This window comes from Meles meles, chromosome 19 (genome assembly GCF_922984935.1).
Source record: "Meles meles chromosome 19, mMelMel3.1 paternal haplotype, whole genome shotgun sequence".
NCBI lineage: Eukaryota > Metazoa > Chordata > Mammalia > Carnivora > Mustelidae > Meles > Meles meles.
The window spans coordinates 13,458,949-13,484,112 of NC_060084.1; the positions used below are offsets into that span (position 1 = coordinate 13,458,949).

At 43.6% G+C, this 25,164-nt stretch overlaps 2 protein-coding genes across 4 annotated transcripts in view; both read right to left on the reverse strand.

Moving 5' to 3' along the window:
* ZNF19 (zinc finger protein 19) lies at positions 1–12,503 on the reverse strand. 3 transcript variants are annotated; one of them, XM_045989316.1, is made up of 5 exons: positions 12,367–12,503; positions 9,832–9,896; positions 6,729–6,855; positions 6,098–6,211; positions 1–1,630 (listed from the first exon to the last, which is right to left on the reverse strand). In XM_045989316.1, exons 2-5 carry the CDS (start codon positions 9,862–9,864, stop codon positions 528–530), a joined length of 1,377 nt encoding a protein of 458 aa, XP_045845272.1. In that variant the 5' UTR covers positions 9,865–9,896; positions 12,367–12,503; the 3' UTR covers positions 1–527. The 3 variants fall into 3 exon arrangements, with proteins under 3 accessions (XP_045845272.1, XP_045845274.1, XP_045845273.1); XM_045989318.1 differs by having other exon boundaries at positions 6,729–6,897; positions 12,367–12,385; XM_045989317.1 differs by lacking the exon at positions 9,832–9,896 and having other exon boundaries at positions 12,367–12,502.
* Positions 12,151–25,164, reverse strand: part of LOC123930494 (zinc finger protein 19-like) — a 19,810-nt gene continuing 6,796 nt past the window's right edge. Inside the window, 6 exon segments of the mRNA XM_045986725.1 lie at positions 12,151–12,343; positions 19,668–19,910; positions 19,912–20,405; positions 20,828–20,835; positions 22,779–22,892; positions 23,462–23,588. Coding sequence (XP_045842681.1) covers positions 12,151–12,343; positions 19,668–19,910; positions 19,912–20,405; positions 20,828–20,835; positions 22,779–22,892; positions 23,462–23,588 — 1,179 coding nt within the window.

Genomic DNA, 25,164 nt, shown 5'->3' on the forward strand with positions numbered 1-25,164 from the left:
TCCCCACACATTATACATATAAAAACGTTTCTCCACCAGGTTTGTTATTTGGGAAGATTTTTGTTACAGTGGCTCTCTTACAAGAGAAGAAAACCTACCTAATCTTGTTTGAACAAAAAGACAACAAAACCAAAACAAAGTTAAATTGTATTGGTTACTGGAACTCAAAAACCAAGCTGTATTTCTGGCTTCAGATATAGTTTAATGTAGTTGTTCAAACAGAAGCTTCGAGGATGATTGCTCTTCAACTCTGATTTCTCTTTTGCTGCATTGACGTTCTCCTCAGCCTCCACAAGAATTGAAGAGCTCCTCTCAGCTTTAAGACTAAGGGGGGAAAAGGAGAGTATTTCTTCCTAGTAACTCCTGCCAAGTCCTGCAGCTGGGACTGGACCACGCTGGGTAAACTACTGACATCTGAACCACCAGCCACGGCTGAGGGGAAGGAATGTGCAGGAATGAGCCAGGCCTGTGTCACACATGCTGCTCCTGAGTGGAAGATGAAAGCCAAAGGCAAATTCAGTAATCTACTACCAGTAAAAGGGGGTGAAAAACTCTGGGAGGCCAAAATGACAAATGTCCAGGACAGGTTTGTCTCCAGGGTGGACACGCTCATGGTAACCTAGCTTGGAAGAAGTCCTAAAGGTTTTTCCATACTTGATACACTCATAGGTTTTCTCTGCAGTATGGCTTCTTTGATGCTGAAGGAGATTTCTTTTGCCAGTGAAGACTTTTCCACACACATCACATAAACAGGAAGACTCCTGAATATGGATCCTCAGATGCCTTTTTAATTGTTCCTGAGCACTAAAGGCTTTTCCACAGTCTACACAGTCAAAGGGTTTCTCTTCACTGTGGACTCTCTGGTGCCGAGTTAGTTTTGTATGAAAATTGAAGGCCTGCCCACATGTTTTACAAGAATAAGGCTTTTCCCCTGTGTGAATACGTTGATGTTGGCTAAGATGGGACGTCCTTCCAAAGCTTTTGCCACACTCATTACATGCATAGGATTTCTCTCCAGTGTGGATTTTCTGATGTCGAAGTAGTGGTGAATTACCAACAAAAGCTTTTCCACACTCATTACACTCATAAGGTCTCTCCCCAGTGTGGATTCTTTGATGTATAACAAACTCAGAACTGCTGGTAAAACTATTTCCACACTCTCCACAGAGATAGGGCCTGTCCCCACTGTGGATTCTCTGATGCCTGATCAGATTGGCATTATCATTAAAAGCTCGCCCACATTCCTCACACTGATAGGGTTTCTCTCCAGTGTGGATTCTCTGGTGCCGAATTAATGAAGAATTGCCATTAAAGGCTTTTCCACACTCGTTACACTCAAACGGTTTCTCCCCAGTGTGGATTCTCTGGTGTCTCACATAATACGAAAAATAACTGAAGCATTTCCCACACTCCTCACATCTGAAGGGTTTCCTTGCACAGTGCATTCTCGGAACCTTTCCTTTAATATTTTTCACTGTGGGGATTTCCTGGTGCTTTTCCAGTTCACAGGCTTCTAGAAAGTTGGCCCCCTGAACAACACTCTTCTGCAACTCATGTGACAATATCACATCTCTTTCTTCAGAAACTCCCCGTGTTGATGTGGATTCATTGCCAACGCTGGTCTCAGTATCTAATATAACAGAAAACACAAATGCCGCCTGAGAATTATGCTAGAAACAAAACAGTATTGGAAATTACAGAGCCTTTAGAGATTATTATTCCAACCCCCACACTGGACGGCTAGCAAGACCAGGCTACCAAAATCAAAGTGCCAGATATCACACGGAGAACAGTCGAGGACAGATAGGATACTGGTATACACAGCACACACCAGGTTGCTTCCTAAAGTTTTCCAGACTCCAGATTTTTTTGAATAACTTCTCTCTGATACATTCTATTATCTTTCCACCTCACCATATTCCTAGGCCTACAAAATAGCAAAGGCACAGGCGCTAAGAGCAAGTGGTGACACCGGGGCTGGCGAGACTCAGAGTCAGAACGAACAACAGAACAGGGTCAGAACACAAAGGTGAAGGAAAAAGATTCTTTTAAAAAATTCATATACTCAAACGGCCCCAAAGCCTGGAGACACTAAGCATTAAAGGCACTAGGCTGTGACAAGGCAGAGAGAGAAGGAAATCCCACTCAGAGGTTCTCAGCTGCAGGGCATCCCCCCAAAGTTGTTTACTGCAGGTTCACAGAGGACGATGAACTTCCCTAAAATTGCTGGAAATTCCTGTCTTGTTATCAGACTCTCACAAAAGTCTGAATCTCAAACATGCAGAAACTTTATTTGGAAAGGAAGAATACAGTTTACTTAGATACAGCAAGACTGCAGAGCAGTTCTTCTCATTTTAGAAAAAGAAGACACACAGCCACCTATAAAATGGCATTTGTATTCCAAGAGTGGATACCATTTTACCTCCGTTAAAGTCAATCTAATTTTTTTTTTTTTTTAAGATTTTAGTTATTTGTCAGAGATTGAGCGAGAGTGCACAAGCAGGTGGAACAGCAGGCAGGGGAAGAAGCAGGCTCCCTGCTGAGCAACTAGCCCAATGCCAGGCTCAGTCCCAGGACCCTGGGATCATGACCCAAGCCAAAGGCAGATGCTCAACCAACTGAGCCACCCAGGTGTCACCAAGTCAATCTGTTTTATAGAAAATGTTGGACTAATTTTGTTTTGACATTAATCTGGGTTACCTGGGACTCTTCTGCTCATTAATCAAGTTCATCCTTCAAGTGTGAGTTAAACTAGTAAGAGCCCTTGGAGAAAGGAAGTGGGAGAGGAGACACTGGAGACTGAAGTGAACAGGGTAACGAGCAGTATGGAAGAGAGTGATCACAACTGAGACCTGGCGGTCTGCTCTTCACACCCTGCCTCCTTCTTGCTACTGGGGTGCTCACTGATAAAACCAGGACTTGGGCAATCAATGACCAAAATACTGTTTATTTTCCTGCTGCCCCCTAATCTGCCATCATCTAGATCAGGATCCCCACAGCAGTTCTTCCAAGCCACCACCTTCCTAGCCATTACCGCCACCTTCCTGCTGAAAGAACAAAGCTGCCCAGATGCAGGGCCCTCAATGTCTTTCCCTTCCATTTCTACACCCACTCATTTCAAGCCATCTGCTGCCCTGGGTGCCTGGCTGGCCCAGTTAAATATCTGCCTTTAGTTCAGGTCATGATTCCAGAGTCCTAGGATCAAGTCCCAGTCAGGCTCCCTGCTCAGTGGGGAGTCTGCCACTCGCCCTGCCTGTGCTCTCTAGCTCTGTCAAATAAATACATAAAATCTTGAAAATTAAAGGGACATCTGAGTGGCTCCTGGGATCGAATCCCGCATTGGGCTCCTTGCTCAGCAAAGAGTCTGCTTCTCTCTCTGCCTCTGCCTGCCACTCTGCCTGCTTGTGCGTGCTCTCTCTCTGACAAATAAAGAAACAAAATCTTAAAAAAAAAAAAAAAAGGATTAAAAAAATCTTGAAAAAAAAAAAGAAGAAGAAAAAAGAAAGAAATATACTAGCCTAACCTAGAACAGAATTCACATATATTGCAATGCAAGGTAAATTTTGTCTCTTGATACTCCAGTCTCAAAGTACCTAAAAAGTATATAAAATGTGATACCAACTTATTAAGCTCATAATAAAAAAAGAGTTGGTATGGTTATACTTCATTCTAAACTTACCAAAAACTTATCTAAAGTGCTGCCTCAATTTCCTCATCTCCCATTTACTCCTCTACAAAGTACCTACCCTGAAACTCCTACCCTTGGCTTCAGTTCCACGTTCCCTCTTAGGGACGCTCCTCTGCCTACTTTCTCTTCCCTGTCTCAGTAAAATTTAAATATCCCTTAGTATTTAAGATTCAGCTCTTTTTGCCCTCTGGGTGCCATTTCAATGAAAACTCCAGTAGAGTACACTTGCATCTACTCCTATAGACCTGACATTTACCTCAGACTCTACACCTGCCTTCTGCCCTGGCCGTCCATTTACACATACTCTGAAGGAACCTCAGACTCTGTGCTCAGATCTGAATTCACATGAATTTTTGCTTTTTAAGATTTTATTTATTTATCTGACAGAGAGAGAGAGATCACAAGTAGGCAGAGAGGCAGGCAGAGAGAGAGAGAAGGAAGCAGGCTCCCCGCTGAGCAGAGAGTACGATGCGGGACTCGATCCCAGGAGCCTAGGATCATGACCTGCACCAAAGGCAGCAGCTCAACTCACTGAGCCACTCAGACACCCCCTTTTTTCCCCAAGATTTTATGTATTTATTTGACAGAGCTAGAGAGCATAGGCAGGGGGAGTGGCAGACTCCCCACTGAGCAGGGAGCCTGACATGGGACTTGATCCTAGGGCTCTGGAATCATGATCTAAGCTAAAGGCAGAGGCTTAACCCACTGAGCCACCCAGGCACCCCTGAATTCATATGAATTTAAAGTTTCTTTTATGTCATGACTTCCCAGTGTTATCTGACTCAACTCTCCTCTTTGAAGGCCAAGTTTTGATAAGACGTGATCAATGTTAGCTCCACATGCTCTTTCCTCTTCCATGTTTGCATGCCACTATCCCCTACCCAATTCGCTAACTCAAAGTTAACACCTGGCGTATAGTAATAGTTTAACAAGATTCAGTGCCTTCAATTTCCTTCAGGCCAATCCAAAGCACATACTATGTTAATATTTCACAAATACAACCAAATATGAGCCTATGTCACTAGAGGCAAGGCCACAGTGGCAGAGGTCACTGCTCCTGCTCCCTGTTTGCTTTTACCTGCTCTGTCATTTCCTACTCCCATGCCCCAAATTTGTTAGGATAGAGCCCTCAGGGGGTGCCTGAATGGCTCAGTGGATTAAGCCTCTGCTTCAGATCAGGTCATGATCTCAGGGTCCGGATCGAGCCCCACATCAGGTTCTCTGCTCAGCAGGAAGCCTGCTTCGCCCTCTCTCTCTGCCTACTTGTGATCTCTGTCAAATAAATAAACAGAATCTTAAAAAAAAAAAAAAAAAAAGGATAGAGCCCTCAGATCCACCACACACCCTGCATTCTAGATTTTCCATACAAGGCTGAGTGGTAAGACACAGCAACTACCTTCATCCACACCACTGGCTAAGTAAAAAGGATCAGAGTATACTGTAGACTAGGCTAACCTCAGATTCTAGAAAGCTTACTTGGGCTTTGAGTCCTAAGCTTCATGCTCTTCTACTGCTTACTAGAAAAGACAAATACTTATAAGTGCTCCAGAAATATCCATTTTTTAAAATATGCTCTCCAGGTGACTGTCCCTGAACATTAAACTGCAAAACTCTTCCGAACAATTTACTGGATCCTCTACTCCTTTTCTTAGGCCAGATAATCTACCTTTTTTTCCACATGGGATCCATTGTTGTAAGTCAAACTTGGAACATAAACCCTGCCACTGAAGCAGTTTACTTGAGCTTCTAAATGGTAATTTCTCCAACTTCTCCTTCTGCTGTGCTTCCACAGCCCACTACCTATATACAAGCAACAGCTTTTAACACACTTTTTAAAAGCTCTTTACATCTATCCTCATAGCATGTATCTTCCAGAGCTTTTTAAACAAAGCTTGGCACATGGCAAGTGCTGAAAACCACCTCTAAACAAATCCATCTTGTCCAAAGAAGGGGGAACCACTTAGATAGGAAACGCTGAAACTCAGAAAGGAGTAATGGATTCAAAAACTACATGAACCCTAAGGGGAACCTGTTATCTTGTTAAGAGTTAAAATTAACGAGAAAGGTTTCTTATTTTACTTATAAGAGAAATCAACCATTTATTTAAATTCTTCCCAGCATGGTTCATTTGAAAATACAGTGCTCTTGGGGCGCCTGGGTCGCTCAGTGGCTTAAAGCCCCTGCCTTTGGCTCAGGTCATGATCTCAGGGTCCTGGGATCGAGCCCCACATCGGGCTCTCTGCTCAGCAGGGAGCCTGCTCCCTCCTCTCTCTCTGCCTGCTTCTCTGCCTATTTGTTGTGATCTCTGTCAAACAAATAAATAAAATCTTTAAAAAAAAAAAAAGAAAGAAAGAAAATACAGTGCTCTATAAAGCTCCATAGTTGCCAGTTCTAAACCTTCCTCCTTACCTTTACAGATGTCTTTGGTTCCCTCTGCAGATGGGTTCTCCTGTGCCTCCAAGCCCCACGGCAAATTCTCTCCCTCCAGAAGTGAGATCAGGGCAGGTTTGGGAACTGGGTATCCTGAAAAGGGGGAGAAAACGGCACCTTTCAGCTGTGTGTCCAATGTGTCAAAAGAAGGAAAACCCCAAGGGCCTCGGTAAGATAAGATCCACAGAAGGCGGCTCAGGACTGGAGAAAGCCAAGATTTGATCAAGAAACCAAGCATCTGTGATCCTTTCCTACTTAAAGAATAGATAAGTTAGTGACACAGGGAAGGGGTCACACCCTTCCCTAGACAAGCTAAGAAATTAGCTCTGGCAATGGAAACTATGCACTCCTTATTGTGCAGAGCCCTTTAGAAGATGAGATGTACTCTTACCAGGGGACAGCAATTCCATAAATTGCGACCAAACTGACCCAAGATCTCTCCCTACCCAGAACCTTTGAAGTGGGTCATTTGGTTTCAGTCCTGGAGCCAGAGTGGAGGATACCAGAGACAACCACTCCCTCTCCACACTGCACACCCAGCCTAGTAGGAGAGAACAAGGAAGGAAACAGAAAAGCACAGCTCTGAGTCCCAGAAGGAAAGCAGCCTTACCCAGGGATGTCAAGTTCCCATAATTCTCCAGCATCACGTTTCTGTCCAGGGCCTTCTGTGTGGGAGAAAGACCGGCCCATTCTGTCCGGGTGAAGCAGACAGCCACATCCTTAAAGGTCACCAACTCCTAAAACAAGAGGTTCCTGCTGCCCCAGAGCCAATTTTCTGACTCAGGGACAGAGTACAGGGCATAGGGGACACTATGAGTGAGGGGTCCTAATAGGGATAGCTAATGAGAAAAAGTGAAGAAACTGGATGTTGGACCATTAAATCACTATTTCTACAACCAAAAATCCAAAACTTCTTTCATTAACAGAAGAGCTTCCATTAAGACATGAAATACAATATTTTATAACATGGTAACATTCAAAAACCTTGGATAATCTCCCACTAATTAAACTTCCCAAAGCAAATTCTTTGATTTTATAAATACTTCTAATATTTTGTTGTTACACCTACGAATGGACATTAGCTTCAATCGATCTAGACTCTCACTCACAGGTAGCATGTCAGGACCTACCCGTTCCCCCTTCACTGCCTCAGGTAATCCATCTGTACCCGACAAATGCTCATTCTTTTTTTAAATTGTTTTTAAAGATTTTATTTATTTATTTATTTGAGAGAGAGACAGTGAGAGAGAGCATGAGAGGGGAGAAGCAGACGCCCCATGGAGCTGGAAGCCCGATGCGGGACTCAATCCCGGGACTCTGGGATCATGACCTGAGACAAAGGCAGTTGCTTAACCAACTGAGTCACCCAGGCACCCACAAGTGCTCATTCTGCCCCAAATCTCAAGCCCATCTTAACAAGAGAGCATCATGGTCTGCTCTGATGAGCCTGTCCCATCCAACCCGGATCTGTGTTTGAAGAGCTATCCTGCCTGTACTCAAGGACATCTAGCAGAGATCTTAGTGCCACCTGGAGCAGTCTATTCTGATGGACTTCCTGATGGGTCTTCCTGGGAGAATCTGCTTTTGGAATCAAATTGCTGCTGGACAGCTCTTTTAGCTGCTTTTCTTTATACCTCCAAAACAATCTATAGTCGCTTCTACCAACCAAGTCTCAAGATTTTTCAACAGCCCCCCTTTTCCCTTCTCCAATTGCCCTAGCTCTACCTCCCCAGAAAGTGCTAGCATCTGGATTAGACCCTCTACCCACTCCTTAGACTTTAGTATCAACCTAGTTAACTGAACATGCAATGAATATCCTCCAACTTTCTAATGCCTCAACTGATTCTGCTGATCCCCATCTTCCACTAGTTCCAGCAATCCCTCGTGACCTAATATGCCTGACTCATCAACTACACCGAATTTATCTTCCAACCAAAACTGGCTTTTCTAACTCATATAAACTGATTGGCACAATGAGTGACAATATTGTTTCCCTCAATTAACAGTACCAATTTCAGCCCAGACACCTACACTACAACCTGAAATTTACCTGAGACTAACTCATTCCAGTCACTCCCCATTTCTCATATGCAGCTGGTAATCAGATCCTGCCAGTTTCATTGCCCAAATATTTTCAGAATCTGACTCTTCTTCACCATCATACAATCAGTACCCTAGCTCAACAGCTGGGGACACTTAAACAGCTCCAGTTCCAGGCTGTCCTGCACTGAATCCATCCTCAGCCAGCACATACAATGATCTATTTAAAATGACAACATGACCCACTAAACTCAATGACTTAATGAGTCAGCACTAACTACAACAGTGGTTCTTAAAGTGTGGTTCCCCCCAGAGCAGAAGCAGCAGCAGGAGGAAGACCAGGAGAAGGAAGAGGAGTGGGGAGGTGGGGGAGAGAAAGAGGGGAGAGGAGGAGGAGGAGCAGGAGCAGAATCTGAAAACCTTTTGGAAAGCAAACTGGTAGGCCCCACCTGAAAGCAATTTCTGCTTTAATGAGCCCTCCAGATGATTCTGGAGCACACTAGAGTTTGAGAACCCTGGAAAGGATAAAATCAAAGCTCAGGAGACTGAGCTGCATCAGGTGATAAGTAGTGAGAGGAAGGCATGAGACTGTACACAGAGCAACTAGTTGGAATGACCTGCCAACAAAAATCCCAGAAAAGGAATGACAAACCCTGAATGATGGCAATATAAAATATGGGGCAAGTGAAAGAGACAGCAGGCAGAAGGAGTTGACTTGGTGCCTCTCTAGAAGTGGTATCAAAGGAGAATGAGTCAACAACCGCTCAGCAATCTGGAAACTGAGTGGTCAGGACTGTGTGATACGGTGGTACCAGTGACTCGTCAGCCCTTACAGAAGATCAGAAGAGGGTGGAAGCTATCGGGAAGATACTGCATCGATTAAAGTGAGGGAGAGGGACCTACAAGATGTCAGAAATCCAGGGTTGGGACTTGGGATATGGTTCATGGATGTTAAGTTATTGGATAAATTAAGTCCCGAGAAGAGGAAATGATAATCAACACCTAGCAACTCCCCAGTTAAAAAGTGAACCACAACTCAAGAAATCAATTTCCCAGTTCCACAAATGTAAGGTACTTAATGCTCACTTTACAGATGAAAGTCCATCAGAATACAGAGTTCAACTAATTGGCTCAAGACCACAGAGTCCTGATGGGATCCCTAAATTCAGGTGTCCTGTCCTAGCGCAGAACATTTCCCCCATCACAGCCTGGTGGCGCCTCACCTTAACCAGCAGCTGTGACATCTAGGAGCCCCTTTTTCTTGTCTTCTTTCTGCTTGCCCTCTGCCCCCACCTCCCAAGAACCTTGAAACCTCACTGATCTCGATCACTCCCACCAAACACTGGATACTTATACCACCAACCTGAGTCCCTCATTCTGAGATCCCTCCATGGGGGTCCCTGCTGAACCTGGGTGCTCTCCAGTTCAGCAGAGAACTAGAGAACAGGAGACCACTGATTCCCGGGACACTTCCTCAGCCAGTGTTTGCCAGCCTTCTGGCTGCTTAGCCCCTCACCATCCACTTTCTCCCCAACATCCAGTCCTACGAGAGAGAATCAAAAGATGCCTTCCTGCTGCTTTGGTTCTAAGAGTCTTGCCAGAATCATCCCTCTCTTGCCCCATTTCTTTCAAATTAGGTCTCTGAAGGCTAACCTGAGGGAGTCACAGCTCACCTGGTGCCAGGCGTTCAGGGGCATGGCTGCCATCACCTTGGCTCCCTCTCAGTGAAGGGCAGGGGCTGAGAGGAAGAAGCAAAAAGAACCATGAGTGAGCCTGGCCCAGTCAAAGGCTCTCCTTTAAACCAACAAACCTGTGGCCAATCACAACAGCAGCCATCATTTATCCAATGCCCATTGGAGAAGTGGCATGTATTTCTTCCTTCACCCCACTCCATACAATGAAGTGTGACTTCGGAAGAAATAGGTTTGGAAAGAGTAAGTAACTTGCCCTCAGGCACCGGAGCCTGTACCACCATCAAGCCATTCTGCCTGTCCTGGGTAAGATGTAAGTACAGGGGGAACAGGAGTACACAAACAGCAAAACAAGCAAAGACCAAAGAGCAAACCCTAAGAAGAGGAAACCCAGGCCTTTATTTTTAAAAAAATAAACTGAGCCTGTGTGGCTCAGTCTGTTAAGCATCCAACTCTTGATTTCAGCTCAGGTCAGGATCTAGGGATCATGGGATCCACTCCCACGCTGAATACCCTCCCACCCCTCCGTGCAGAGTCTGCTTGTCCCTCTCCCTGCTCGCACTCTTGTGCTCTGTCAAACAAGTAAATAAATAAAAATTTTTAAAAACTCAAAACTTTTACAGAGAAACCTAAAAAAGAAAAAAAAAGTTATTGGATGTAAAATACATATTCCTTCATTCAGTCTCCACTTTAATGCTCTGAATTTTCTTTTTCCCAAATGAGAAAACAAGGCTATGAGAATAATTTTCTTTACCAAGGTCACAAGGTGGTAGATGAACCTGGATTCCAACCAGATGTGCCAGATTCCAAAGGTCAGGTTTTCAGTTAACTACGCTAGATCACTTCCAGTAATAATCCCAGTGAACCTGATACAGTGATTCTGAGGTTACTATGGAATAGTCACCAAGAAAATCGAGAGAAAAGAATCGCAGAGTCTTTCTTTTCTCTTTGTTCACCACTCCATTCTAGGACCCAGTGGTGACTGATTAGTAAAGGACCGTGAAAGGCCACCTCACCATGCCAAAATGCTAGGTTATTACTTCAACTATATCATCCCCTACAGACACTTTGTTGTTTGTTTTTTTTTAAGATTTTTAAGATTTTTTAAAAGATTTTACTTATTCATTTGACAGAAAGAGAGACACTGCAGGACCACCAGCAGGGGGAGTAGGAGAGTAAGAAGCAGGCTTCCTGCTGAGCAGGGAGCCTGATGCGGGGCTAGTTCCCAGGGTCCTGGGATCAGGAGCTGAGCCAAAGGCAGATGCTTAACAACTGAGCCACCCAGGTGCCCCGACACTTCGTGTTCTTACTAAGCAGTCATATTCTGCCCCAAAGCCACCATCTTCCCTAACCTCACTGCATGCTGTCATTTCCTGCTGGCCTCATCTTGTGCCACCCCCTATTTAGCCACACTGGCCTTCCTTCAGTTCCCCTACTGTGCTAATTCAGGGCCTTCGTACCCGCTACTGCCTCTGTATGAACTACTCTTCTCCAGCCTTAGGACCTTTGTAACTGATACGGTCTGCCTAAAATACTCTCCAGCAGCCTGACCCTACTTCACCTAGATAATACTAGATCATCCTTCAGATTGTCTCTACAAGCCAGGTTAGCTTCCCATGTTAGAATCTGCACTCATACTGTGTTCCCTTTACTGTATAGCACCTCTCCCAGTCGGAGATTATACATTTGCATTAATTTGTGCTTTCTTCACTCAACAAACATTTATCATATACTTCACTCACTCTAGGCCAAGTGTGAGATACAGTGGAGAGAGGAAAAACGGGTGTGACCTTCTGTCATGGAGCTTTGTCTAGACTAAAGAAAGGACACACACAAATCAAAGATTCTCATAAAAGATCGCAACTGTGATTAGTGCCAGGGAAATCTATCCTAGATGGGAAGACTTAGGGATAGGAATTAACTAAGTTAAAAACGCATGGTCTGGAGGTGAAAAGCCAGGAAGGCTGCAGCACAGCCAAAGAAGAGTGTGCTGCAAAACGAGGGTGCACAGTTGCAGAAGATGGAGCCATGCGGGCACCTGTGCACACGTTGAGTTGGTCTTTAGTGGGAAAGCAACAGGCCACAGCTACTGGGTTGCCACGCGGGTGGCCTGAAAGGATCAGGTTTGATGACTATGTGACTTTCCCACTAAACTAAAAGCTCCCGGAGGGTGGGGCCCACGCTTGGCTCCTTTCCAACGGCATCCCCGGAACTTGGAGCAGCAGCTGTCAGGCAGCGGCTCGGTAAACAGTGGCGGGGCCAAGGGGCAGGGTCCGCAGCTGTGTCGTGCACACAGAGCGCCTACTTTCCGTCCACAGCTCCTCGTCCCAAAGCGGCAGCTGTGGGCTGGGGCGAGCGAAGCTTCCCAAGGGAGGGCAGCACCGGCCGGCAGCCAGCCAGCCTCCGCCTCCCTCTGCCTCCCTCCGCCACGGTTTCCGGGACGCAGGAGGCAGCCTCCTCCAAGGGCGAAGGGTGCGCCCCTAGCAGAGACGCCCTGCGACAAGGCCCACCACTCACCTCAGAAAAGGCGCAGCGTGCAGCATGACCGGAAGCGCGTCACCTCCCGGCCCTGTCGCCAGAGACTCACGAGCTCCTCTCTAGGACGCCGGAGCGCCGCTCGGTTGCCCCCAGGCTTCGGGCCCCGGGGGGTGGGGGTTTCTTAACCTGCGGTCCTCGGAGACCTGGAATGGCAGAGAAAGTTGATTGTTGCTTTCGCTGATCTCTAACCGAAATTTAGCATTTCCTTCAATTATGTATTGGCAACAAACCACATTACTATCAGCAGTACCTGTGACTTTGTCACCAATAGAAATCACAGATATTTTCATATCATATCAGTTAATGCAGGTATCTCAAAATATAAGCTATTCTCATCCCTAATTTGAAATTGTCATCGTTGTTATTAGGGCTCACCTTTAGATTTTGTCATTTCATTTCACCACAGTGCTAAAGGCACACATAAACTAATGTATCCCAGATTTTTTTTAAACCATTTAACTGTATTTTTTTTTTAAGATTTTATTTATCTATTTGACAGAGATCACAAGTGAGCAGAGAGGCAGGCAGAGAGAGAGGAGGAAGCAGGCTCCCTGCTGAGCAGACAGCCCGATGTGGGGCTCGATCCCAGAACCCTGGGATCATGACCTGAGCCGAAGGCAGAGGCTTTAACCCACTGAGCCACCCAGGAGCCCCTAACTGTATTTTTTTAAGTTTGTTTTTTTTTTTAAGGATTGTATTTATTTATTTGACAGAGAGAGATCACAAGTAGGCAAAGAGGCAGGCAGAGAGAGGAAGGAAGCAGGCTCCCTGCTGAGCAGAGAGCCTGATACGGTTTTGATATAACTAGTTTTAGAGTGGTCCACAGATGTCATCACAACGCCAAAGAGATAGTTAGGCAAAACAAAAAAACAAAAAAAACCCTGTCCTCAGGGGTAAAGATCCAGTCACATTAAGAAAGACCAGGATTAAAAAAAAAAAAAAAAAAAGAAAAAAAAGAAAGAAAGACCAGGATTGAGAAGGGATACTATTTTAGAACTATTTAGGAAGTGAAAACAGTGGAGACTTTTTTAAAAAAGATCAAATAACAGATATGAAGAAAGGGAGCAATCTATTCTAGCCATAAAGGTTGGGTGACATGATAGATGACGGTGTCATTAACTAAGACTCAGTTAATTCAGGAATTCAGGAAGAGGAGCTGGACTCAGGCAGGAAGATTACAGAAACTGGTTCTAGAAACACTGAATACACACACACACACACTCGCATGCTTTATTAAAATGTAATTCATATCCCACACTAATGTATACAACTTAGTAGTTTTTGGTATATTAAAAGAATTGCACAACCATCACCACAATCAGTTTTAGAACAGTTTCATCATTCCCAAAAAGAAACCCCATAACCATCAGCACTAGCACTCACGTTCCATCTTCCCTGTGATAGGCAGAGTAATGGTCCCCTCAAACATGCCTGGAACTTGTATCTTAGTTTACATAACAAAGAAATAGTAAGGTTGCAGATGGAATTAAATTGCTTATCAGCTGATTTCAAAATAAGATTATCCTGGATTATCTAGACGGGTCCAGTATACTCATAAGATTCCTTAAACGTGGAGAGATCACTGGAAGAGGTCACTGGAACCACAGAGGTGAAACCAGAGAGAAACTTGTCCCAACATTGCTGGCTTTGAAGCTAGAGGAAAAGAGCCACAAACCAGGAAAAGTAGCCTCTAGAAACTAGAAAAGGCAAGAAAATAGTCCTTCCTTAGCCAACACTGGGTGGCTCAGCGGGTTAAGCCTTTGCCTTCAGCTCGGGTCATGATCTCAGGGTCCTGGGATCGAGCCCCGCATCGGGCTCTCTGCTCAGCGGGGAGCCAGCTTCCCCCTCTCCGCCTCCCTCTCTGCCTACCTGTGATCACTCTCTGTCAAATAAATAAATAAAATCTTAAAAAAAAAAAAAAAAACTTGGATTTTAGCCCAGTGAAACCCATTTTGGACTTCTGACTTCTAGAACTATAAGATAAATTAATAAATACATAGAATAAATGTGTGTTAAGTCACTGTTCATGGTAATTTGTTACAGCAGCAAACAGAAAATTAATACAACCCCCATGTGAAGCTTTCCTCCATTCCCAAACAACTACTGATCTACTTTCAGATCTACAGACTTGCCGATTCTGGGCATTTACTCATACAACGTCCATTAAATCTGGACACGAAACAAAGTGTTTATTGTTGGTAATTTTATTAGTCTTTAGAATAATGGAAACCTATGTGTTTATTGAGTGGCAAGACTTGGGAAGAGCTTGATTTTTTTGCTTGGGGAAGAGTGTTGCTATACTTTTAATCTGCACAAACTCAACAACAACAACAAAAGACTACCCCAATGAGGAGAAATGTCTCAATTATCTCTGGTAAATGACCACTCCAAGCAGAGAGACAGTGTGATTTGAGTTGTACTCTGAAGTGCTTTGGACAAACTACATACTGCGCCATCTTTCAACCCTGGCCATGAGCATTAGCAGATATGTCCTACCAAGGCTTGAACTTAGGTGCCCTGTTCTCCATGACATTGTATTGATTTTTACGCAAGTCTTTTTTTCCTTTAAATTATTTAGTAAATATAACAAGATTACTGTCACAGGTGAATGGCAGGTGAACAATTACTGTCAAAGGTGACTTATGGGGGAGAATTAGAACTTAAGCAGTGTTACTTATTTCCTGCATAGTCACATTTTATGAATCAGAGTGCACACTACTCTTGATATTTAGAAAGAAATTCATTAGGATTTTGCAATCTGGGTTTCCCTGTCCAAGACTCTAGTCCAATGTCCTTAGGATCATTAGAATGGGGAAAAGCTAGCCACCTGAAATCCTTTTTGCTTAAATGGCGAGTAATTTCCACTCCCAGCTGCCCACACAGTATTCCAGTTGAGTCTTCAGGATTAATAAATAGCTAATTGGTACTGTTCTATTGTACCACCTACAAGAAAATGTAGACTCATACCCAGGTCTATTGTGGTATCTACCATCAAACATAATTATCTTAAAGCCTTGGCCACTCCTCAGATTCCAACAGAGGCCACTTCCTGTCTTGGTCACTTCATGGCCTGAATACCTGGCTCTCCCTCTAACTCCTGTGTTATCAACTTAAATTTAGACTAAGACCCAGAATATAGCATATGATCATGACACATTTGCTGTTATTCCTGACTTTAAAGTGGTTGGGAAAATATCAACTTCTCTCCCAGTTCTCTGAAACGCCTGGCCACAAGTAGACTGAAGTTATAGTGGAACTTAAGTTTCACACACAAAACTTGGCTGCCCAAAAAGGCACTGTTAAAACTCAATGTTTTGTTGCAGTGGCTACAAAGACATAGGATTTGGTATGGATTGTTTCCTTGCAGCTGAAAATATACTGAATGGTGATAGAAAGAATGCCTTCCTTCCAAGATTGGGTACAAGGCAGGTATGTCTGCTCTTACCACTACTATTCGACACTGTACTGGGAGTCCTAACAAGTACAACGAAGGCCAGAAAAAGAAAGGGCGTACAGACTGGAAAGGAAGAAATAAAATTGTTACTATTTGCAAGAGGACATAACTGTCTACCCAGAAAATCCCAGGACACCTGGGTGGCTCAGTTAGTTAAGAGTCTGCCTTCAGGGGTTTTAGAGGGGAAGGGGGTGGGGGGGTAGGTGAGACTTGTGGTGAGTATTGAGGGCACCTACTGCATGGAGTCCTGGGTGTGGCACATAAACAATGAATCTTGGAACACTGAAAAAATTAAAAAAAATAAAAATAAAAAAAATTTTTAAATAGAGTCTGCCTTCGGCTTGGGTCATGATCCCAGGGTCCTGGGATCGAGTCCCATGTGGGGATCACTGCCAGTGCAGAGTCTGTTTCTCTCTCTCCCTCCACCTGCAGCTTCCCCTGCTTGTGTTCTCTCTCTCTCTCTCTCTCTCTCTGTCAAAGAAAGAAAGAAAGAAAAGAAAATCCCAAAGAATCTACAAAATTTCCTAGAGCTAACAAGTGAGTTTCGCAAGAATTAAAGTCAAGGTACAAAAAAGAAAAAAATTAATTGTTGGAAACTGAAATTTCTAATAGTAATCTTTTCTATGATACAAATGCCATTTTAATAAATTTTCAAAAACAGTACCATTTACAATAGCACAAGAACACAAAATATTTAGGTATAAATCTAAAAATATGTCCAAGATATGCATGCTGAAAACTACAAAATAATGACAAATGAAAGAATACCTAATACACAAAGAGATGTATTATTCATTGACTGAAAAACAATATTGTTAAGATGTCCATTCTCCCCAATTCATCTGTACATTAAAAGCAATCCAATCAAAATCCCAGCAAAGCCTTTTGCAGAAGTGAATAAAATGACTCAGTTGTATGTCAATCATACAATAAAGCTAAAAAAAAAAAAAACAAAAAACAAAAAAAACAAGCAGTGGAGACAGGAGGGCAATACTGGGTAATGGTTAGCGCAAGGGCTCTTAAGTCAGACTGCCTGGGTTTGAGTCTGCTCTAACACTTATTAGCTGTATCTCTGGGCAACCTACTTAACCTCTTTGTTCTTCAATTTCCTAACTGAAACAAGATAACAGTATCTACTTCAAAAGCTGCTGGGAGGATCCAGTTAATGGGAATTACCTAGCATAGGAAAGCACACACAATATGCTGGTTATTAGTGTTTATTAAAGAACAGCTATAACAATAAAAGGTTAATATTCTGTTGGGGAGGCAACAACTGAAACAAACAAACAAACCTCTACTCAAGTGACTTCAACCATTTCCTTGCTTGAATCACTTTTGGCATCTCTGCACAATTTTAAGTCCATTACTGAAAGATGACCTCCCAATGTCCTCCCCACTGGGGAAATTGCCGTCAAATGAGGAGACGATAAAGCTGTCTTCTCAAGGCAAGATTGCAGACAGCAAGGTAATATGGAATTGAGAACTGTCATGACAAGCAGATGATAGTACGGGGAGGCATGGGACAAAACAAGGCACAGATTGACATGCATGCAAAAAAGAGAATTTGCTCCTAATATTACAAAACTATACCTTTATGATCTCTAGATTAGGGGACAAAAATCCGATTTTCATGGCTGGGGTCAGGCAGAGTGTTACAAATAGTATCTAGTGGGGAGAGGTCAGGTAAGTTAAACATCCTACAATGTACAGGATATCACCAACAAAAAATCATCAGGTCCCAAATGTTGACAGTGTCAAGTTTGAGGAACCCTGCTGCAGACAGATAACCAAGGTCATTTCCTCGGTTATTAGAGTCCGCTACCAAATCAAAGGTCATGGCAGCCATGTTATTCCAGACATTATAAGGATGAATGTCAAGCTTTTGCATGCAAGTGTATGAGTAATAAAAACTCTTCATATTTTGATGACCAACAAATTTAGGAATGCCAAGGAACATACACTGGAAATATTTTTAAAAATTGGACAGTCTGGGTAAAAGGCAGGGCTAATGATTTGTAAATGTCAGTAAGAAATAAATTACCAACATTGGTTCAAGAAGAAATACTGTATTTGGATCAATGCCATAGAAGGAAAGAATCAAAGATCTCTTGTCCTCTACTCTACCCCCAACTAAAGCGACTGGCCCAGCCAGCATTATTATTAGGTGGACTTTTTTCCAAATTTCCAGGGAACAGATAATAGCTAGGCTTTTGAAACTGTTCTAACGTACAGAAAAAGAAGAGCCTCCTAGATATTTCTAGCAATCTCATATAACTCAGTTCCCAATCTTGGCAAAGATGGAAAAAAATTACAGGGCAATCACACATATGAATATAGACGACAATATCCTAAATATACTAACAAATACTATCCAGCAAGATATAAAGAAATGTGTACCACCATATCCAACTAGGATTATGAGAACATAAATATGACTAAATATTAGGAAAACACTAGTATAATTAACTATAGATCGGTCAAAAAGGAAACATCTGGTAAGATCTAAAATAAGATTAAAAATTCAGCATCCACTTCTGTCAGAAACTGAGTAGGAAGTAAACAAGGCTTTCCATTTAATACAGACATCTTCCCTACAGAATATTCATTGATAGAGATTTAGTTTTTTGTTTGTTTTGTTTTGTTTTTTAAAGATTTTATTTATTTGACAGAGGGAGGAAGCAAGTGAGGGGGAGCAGCAGAGGGAGAGAGAGAAGCAGGCTTCCTGCTGAGCAGGGAGCCTGATGTGGGGCTCGATCCAAGGACCCTGAGATCATGAGCCAAAGGCAGATGCTTAACAGACTGAGCTACCCAGGTGCCCCAAGATTTAGTTTTAGAGTAACTTGAAGGAACACCTGGCTGGCTCATTCAGTAGAACATGTGACTTCTTTTTTTTTTTTTTTTAATATGTTATTTATTTGACAGAGAGAAATCACAACTAGGCAGAGAGGCAGGCAGAGAGAGAGGAGGAAGCAGGCTCCCTGCAGAGCAGAGAGCCCGATGCGGGGCTCGATCCCAGGACCCTGAGATCATGACCTGAGCTGAAGGCAGAGGCCTTAACCCACTGAGCCACCCAGGCGCCCCCAGAACATGTGACTTATCTCAGTTCATGAGTTCGGTTCCTATGTTCAGCATGGAGCCTACTTAAAACAAAGAAAAGCACCTACAGTAACTTGAAATTTTCATTACAGTGCTTAAATTTCTGTAACTTCCATCTATTTGGGATACCTGAATGTTAACATGCCTTAACTGAGAGTTAATGGCTTTCCCACATTCATACTAGAGTGCCTCTGTACAAACCATCAGAATCACAGCTACAGTGTTTCCAACATATCATACATATGAAAGGTTTCTGCATACCATGGACTCAATGATGCCAAATTAAGTTTATGTTAACTCTGAAGGCTTTGAAACATGTGAGACATTGAAATGGCTCAGTATCACCAAGGAAAGAAAACCCAACTCAAAACTACTTAAGCAAAAACCTGAAATTTATTGATTCATGTCACTGAAACACCCAGAGGTAGATCTGGTTCTCTGCATTTCTCTTATATGCAGGGCTAGCCTCTTCTCACCCTTCATGATGGATCAAGGCTAACACCCGAGTCCAGCAGAATGAAATATTGCTTCCTGGTAGGTTCAGCACCTGATTAGATGGGCCTCGTCACCTGAACCCAACACTGTGGCAGAGGAAGGAACAGTATAGATGGGTTAGACTAGGCCACACGTTGCACCCCTGCAGTGGGGTAGGGAGCCTCACCTACATACCACATCAACTGCTGAGTGAGAGCTGAGTGGCTTTCCAAAAACAAAGCAGGAGGGTAATTACCATGGAAAGGGGGTAAAAAATGCTGGGAGGCCAAAGGAACCGAGGTCCAGGACAGGTCTCTCTCTAGGGTGAGCATATGCATGATGATGTAGCTGGGAGGAAGTTCCAAAGGTTTTCCCACATTTAAGATACTCATATGGTTTCTCTCCACTGTGGATCCTCTGATGCCTACTTAGTGTTGACTTAACAGTGAAAGCTTTTCCACACTCATTAAACTCATAAAGTTTCTCCCCAGTGTGGACACTCTGAACTACTGGGGAAGCCATTTCCACACTCCTGGCAGATACTGGGCCTGTCTCCACTGTGGATTCTCTGATGCCTAATCAGATCTGCACTATTATTAAAGGCTTGCCCACATTCCTCACACTGATAGGGTTTCTCTCCAGTATGGATTCTCTGGTGCCGAATTAATGAAGAATTGCCATTAAAGGATTTCCCACACTCATTACACTCAAAGGGTTTCTCCCCAGTGTGGATTCTCTGGTGTCTAACACAGTAAGAAAAAAAGGTGAAGCATCTCCCACACTCCTCAAATCTGAAGTGTTTCCTTGAACAGAGGATACTCTCATCCTTTCTTTTGATATTTTTCACCGTGGGGATTTCTTGGTGTTTCTCTGGTTCACATGTCTCTGGAAAGTCACTTTCCGGAGAAACACTCTGTGGCAGCCCATGTGATATCATCTCATCTCTTTCTTCAGAAATTCCCTGAGTGGATGTGGACTCACTGTCAATGTTGGTCTCGGCAATATTCCAGACATGAGAAATGGAAGACATATGCCACCTGAGAATTATTCTGGAAACAATAGAGCACTAAAATTATAGAGCCTTTGGAGATTACTATCCCAACCTCCATGTAGCCTGCCAGAAATAGAAACCTATTAAACTGGAAGAGCCAAATATCACAGAGGCAGAAAATAGTAGCTGTGGAAGAGGAAATGAGATTTTGAGTTTGTCCCTTGTATGTCCCCAATAACTTGTGACTTCACAGTACTTAAATGCTTGAAAATGCTCACAGAGGAAGAAACACAGAATCTAAGAGCAAGAAGCAACACCTGCTGAGCTACAAGAGTTGAGCATATGCCATCTAACTGTTAGAAATGGCTGAGTATGTGCTGATGTGGGACTTGTGGGACTGCTCAACCACTTAGAAAGGGGAGAACACGGTTTGCTTTGCGCCCTCCTTTGTATACTGAACAAAAATGTCTCCAGACATTACCAAATGTCCCCTGGGGGAACAAAAGTGGCTGGCCCTAGTGAGAACCACGGATTTAGAGGACTCTCACATATACAGGGTGATCATAAAGTCTGGAAGCAGATGTATTTTTTAATAGACTGAAGATGTCTTTGACACCGTTATGTACGCCTGCCTAGGTTTCCAGACTTTGACACCCTGTATAATCCCAGCCTTGACCTTGTCCCAACATCACAGTTGCATTCTCAAGAGCCTGCTATACCCAGGGAGCTGTATGTTCCAGAGAAACTCAAATTTCATGGGATAATTCTACTGTGCTTGTCACCATAAAAGCTATTTTTGTATCAAGACTCATTTATGTTAAGCTTTATGTTATGATAAGCTTTATCAGTGCTACCCTGACACCTCTACAGTCCTTTCTATCCCTGCATCACCCTGTCCCTACCCTTATGCAGGCCTCTGAAGTTATTAACTGCAATACAGTAACAATGTAACAGGATTTTATACCTTAATTTCCCCCATAGTCCAATCAAATTATATATGAGGTCCAGCTAATATTTTTAAAACATAGCAATCATGGGCTTATGTCATATGCCACCAGTGGCAAGGTCACTGTGGCAGGGGTCCCCATTCCTGCTCCATGTTGTTTTGCCAGCTCTCTCATTTCCTATTTCCATGCAATAAGTTCCCTAGGACAGAAGTCTTCAGGTCTTCAGATCTGCCATAACCTCTATGTTCTAGGCTTTTCTAGACACACCAACGATGTTTATGCATGGTTGGCTAAATAAGAGGGCTTAACGATATGCTCTGTAGTAGAGCAGGGCTGTTTAAAAGAAATATAATGTGAGCCATAAACAAAAGCTACACATGTAGTTTTGTTTTTATGGGAGCCACCCTAAAAAAGTAAAAAGAAAATGGTAAAACTAATTTTAATAATGTATTTTATTTAACCCAATAAATCTAAAATATTATTTCAACATGAGGTCAACATAAAAAGTATCAATGAGCTCATTTACACTTTTTTTTTTTTAACTAAGTCTTCAAAATCTGGTATTTTATACTTAAAGGACATTTCAATTTGAATTAGCCCCCGCTTCAAGTGCTTAAGAGTTTAGTAAGCACACAGAACCAGTGGCCACCATGTCAACTGCACAGAAGTAGACAAAAGGAAGTCCTGCTTAGGCTTTCAGTCCTAAGCCTATGTTCCTAAACACTTACTTAAAAAGACAGAACAATGAACGCTCACAGGCTGGCCCCAGAAATGTCCATTTTAAAATACACTCCCCAGGTAATTCTCCTGCACATCAAACGATGAAGCTCTTCACAATTATATGGTGACATCCATGATCAAGGTGTAGTGATATCTCACTGTGGTTTTAAACTGCCTTTCCCTGATGGCTAATGATGTCAAGCTTTCATTTGTGTTCCCTTTGGTGAAATGTCTGTCCATATCTTTCATACATTTCCTAACTGGGTTGTTTATTTGTTTTTGTTGCTGAGTTTTCAGAGTTGTTTATATATTCCAGACACTAATCCTTCTCCAGATATTATATTATGCCAGGAATTACACTAGATCTTATATTATTCCTTTCCTCCAGCCAGATTATCTTCCCCCACCCCATCGGCAATGTGTTCTTATCTGCTGCATGCAGAACACGTAGCCTGCCACTGAAGAAGTGTCACCTGATATTCGAGGTGGGAATTCGTCTAACCCTTCCTACTTGTCATAGCCTGCGGTGTATATACCAACAATATACCAACAGTACTTAAAAGTACTTAACTCTTCTTTAGCTCTCTGTCTCCATAATTAGTATCCTCCAGAGCTTCTCAAACAAGGAAGTGCTATTTTAGCACACCGCAAGTGCTCAAAAACTGGCAAAACACGCATCTAACGAAGGACTATGGTTGACGGTTCTCACCTTTAGAGACATCACTGGTACCCTGTGCAGGGGGATCGTCCTGTGGCTCCAGACCCCAAGGCAAATCCCCTCCTTCCAGAAGTGAGATCAGGGCAAGTCTGCAAACTGGGTATCCTGAAAAGGAAGCAGAAAACGGCACTGGAAGGGAGTCTCATGTTAGTGTTCTTGAGATACCACATATGGCTGTGTATGCAGTCAGAGGAGGAAACCCCAAAGCAGCTCAGTCAGGATAAGGCCCACAGAAGTGGGCTGGAAAATGGGGAACCCAAGGAGATTTTTGATCAAAGAGAAACTGAGTATTTGTGACCTCTTCATGAAAAATCACTTAAAGTTTGTCAGTGAAGTCATGTGAGACACATGCAAGCAAAGAAAAGCAATGAGGGAAGTCTTCCTTACACCACTGGGAGAGTCGAAGGCGCTACCTTCAACAGAAGATACTTCTTTCCCATGGTGCCCTGCACAGAACTCCTATGGTGGGAAGTGTTCTCACCAGATAATGGCCAAACCACATTAGACCCAAACTAACCTCAGACTTCTCCCTCCATCCCTGCCTGACATCTTCTGAGGCTGAGGGTGTAGCAAGTTTTTGCCCCTGTAAATAGGTAAAAGGTTATGAGATTCACACCACAATCCACCCTACCCTTGTCCTAGGTATCTGAGTCCCAAAGGCAAAGTAGCCTTACCCAGGAAAGTCAAGTTCCCATAATTTGTCAGCATCACCTCCTTGTACAGGTCTCTCTGTGCAGGAGAAAGGCCAGCCCATTCTGTCCGGGTGAAGTAGACAGCCACGTCCTTCAAAGTCACCGCCTCCTAAAACAAGAGGTTCCTGCTGCCCCAGAGCCAATCATCTGGCTCAGAGCCAGAGTGTGGAGCACAGGAGACATTGTGAGATTCTGAGGGATAGTCCCATGATGGATAGGAAATGAAGAGTAAAAGGACATGGCTCTGAGTGCTAATGAATGACCACACCTACAACCAGCAACTCTGAGACTCCCTTCACCGTCAGAGCAACTTCTAATTGCACATGAGACTTACTATTATAAGAGGCAATGTCACAATATAGAAAACTGGAAGCGAGAAAATCTTTCACAAATTTGCCTCCCTGAAGTAAACCCTCTTCATTTTTGCACATGCCCTTCTGGTCTTTCAGACACTCTATGAACAGATGACTGGCCTCCAACTATACTTCTCATGGGTGACATCCCAGGGATGTCCCTGCTGCCGTCCCCACTTTCCTGATCAGGGTCCAGCCTACCCATCCTGCTCCCCGCACTTACACCGAGCCCTGCTATATGTCCACATCTACCTGCCTACCCCAATCCTCACAGCCACCTACTGAGAATAGTCATGGTTTGTCCAAACGGGCCCCACCCTCTGAAGGCCTCACCTGATACAGAACCCTGTTGTGCCACCCACCCCTCCACCCTCACAAAGGGGGCTATGCTGCCTCTGCTTGAGCCCCTCCCTCAGAAAGAACTCTGGTGTTGGGAGAGCCTCTTTAACTCCCAGCAGTCTTCCTAGGACAAAGTGCTTCCTGATCCTAACTGCTGCTCAGTGGCTCCTTGGCTGTCTCTATACCTCTCGGATAAGCTGTCCTCTGCCAATCAAACAGCCCGCCAGCCCAAACTCTTCTTTCCCAGACAAGACAGCACAATGATGTGGTCCTTCTTGTCTCCTTGGTGCCTTCCCCATGTGAACATGATCCCCACTCCAAGGTCTCATGTGGTCCTGACATCAGTCACATGCTGGCCTCAGATGTCAATGACCCACATGCCAGTTATATTTCTGACATGTTCAATTCTGAGCCTGTCACTCTCCCTTAAAGTGCTTCTAATCCTGCTCAGTACAAGGGGAAACAAATGGTAAGTGCTCACATCTGATGCTGGTCATTATTTAGATTCCCGTCTCAGCCAGTAGCAACACTTTCAGCCTGGTCCCCTTGGATGGGAACCTGAGAATCATTCTCAACTATCTCCCTAGTCACTGCTTAGTTCTGGCAAGCAGTAATCAAATCCTGCCAATTCTCTCTCCTAAATATTTCTTGGATCTGACTCCTATGCAACATCATGAGTCACCATATAACTCAACTCCTCAGCAACTGTCCTTTGGACAATGGCAACTTGCGATCCCTGACTCCAGGCTTATCCTCCAAGTCCACCTTTGTCCAGCACATAGAAAGATCTTTATAAAATGGGAATCTGACCTCAACTCTGTGAGCTAATGCACTTAGATGGATCACCATACAACAACAAACTCAAATTCAAGAACCTGAGCCTGAATTTTACTGGCAATAAATGTTAGAGGACGGGATGGCCCAAGATTGAAGATGAACGAAATGACGGAGAGGCTCTGCTGACAATATCCAGGAAAGGGATGATAAAATCAG

Bases quoted from the DNA above. Each gene is read 5' to 3' on its own strand.
- ZNF19 (XM_045989316.1), bottom strand. From the start codon at position 9,864: ATGGCAGCCATGCCCCTGAACGCCTGGCACCAG. The intron at 6,856-9,831 runs GTGAGCTGTGAC...CTCTTGTTTTAG, and splicing joins CCCTGAACGCCTGGCACCAG to GAGTTGGTGACCTTTAAGGA. The intron at 1,631-6,097 runs GTAAGGAGGAAG...CTGTTATATTAG, and splicing joins AACCAAAGACATCTGTAAAG to ATACTGAGACCAGCGTTGGC.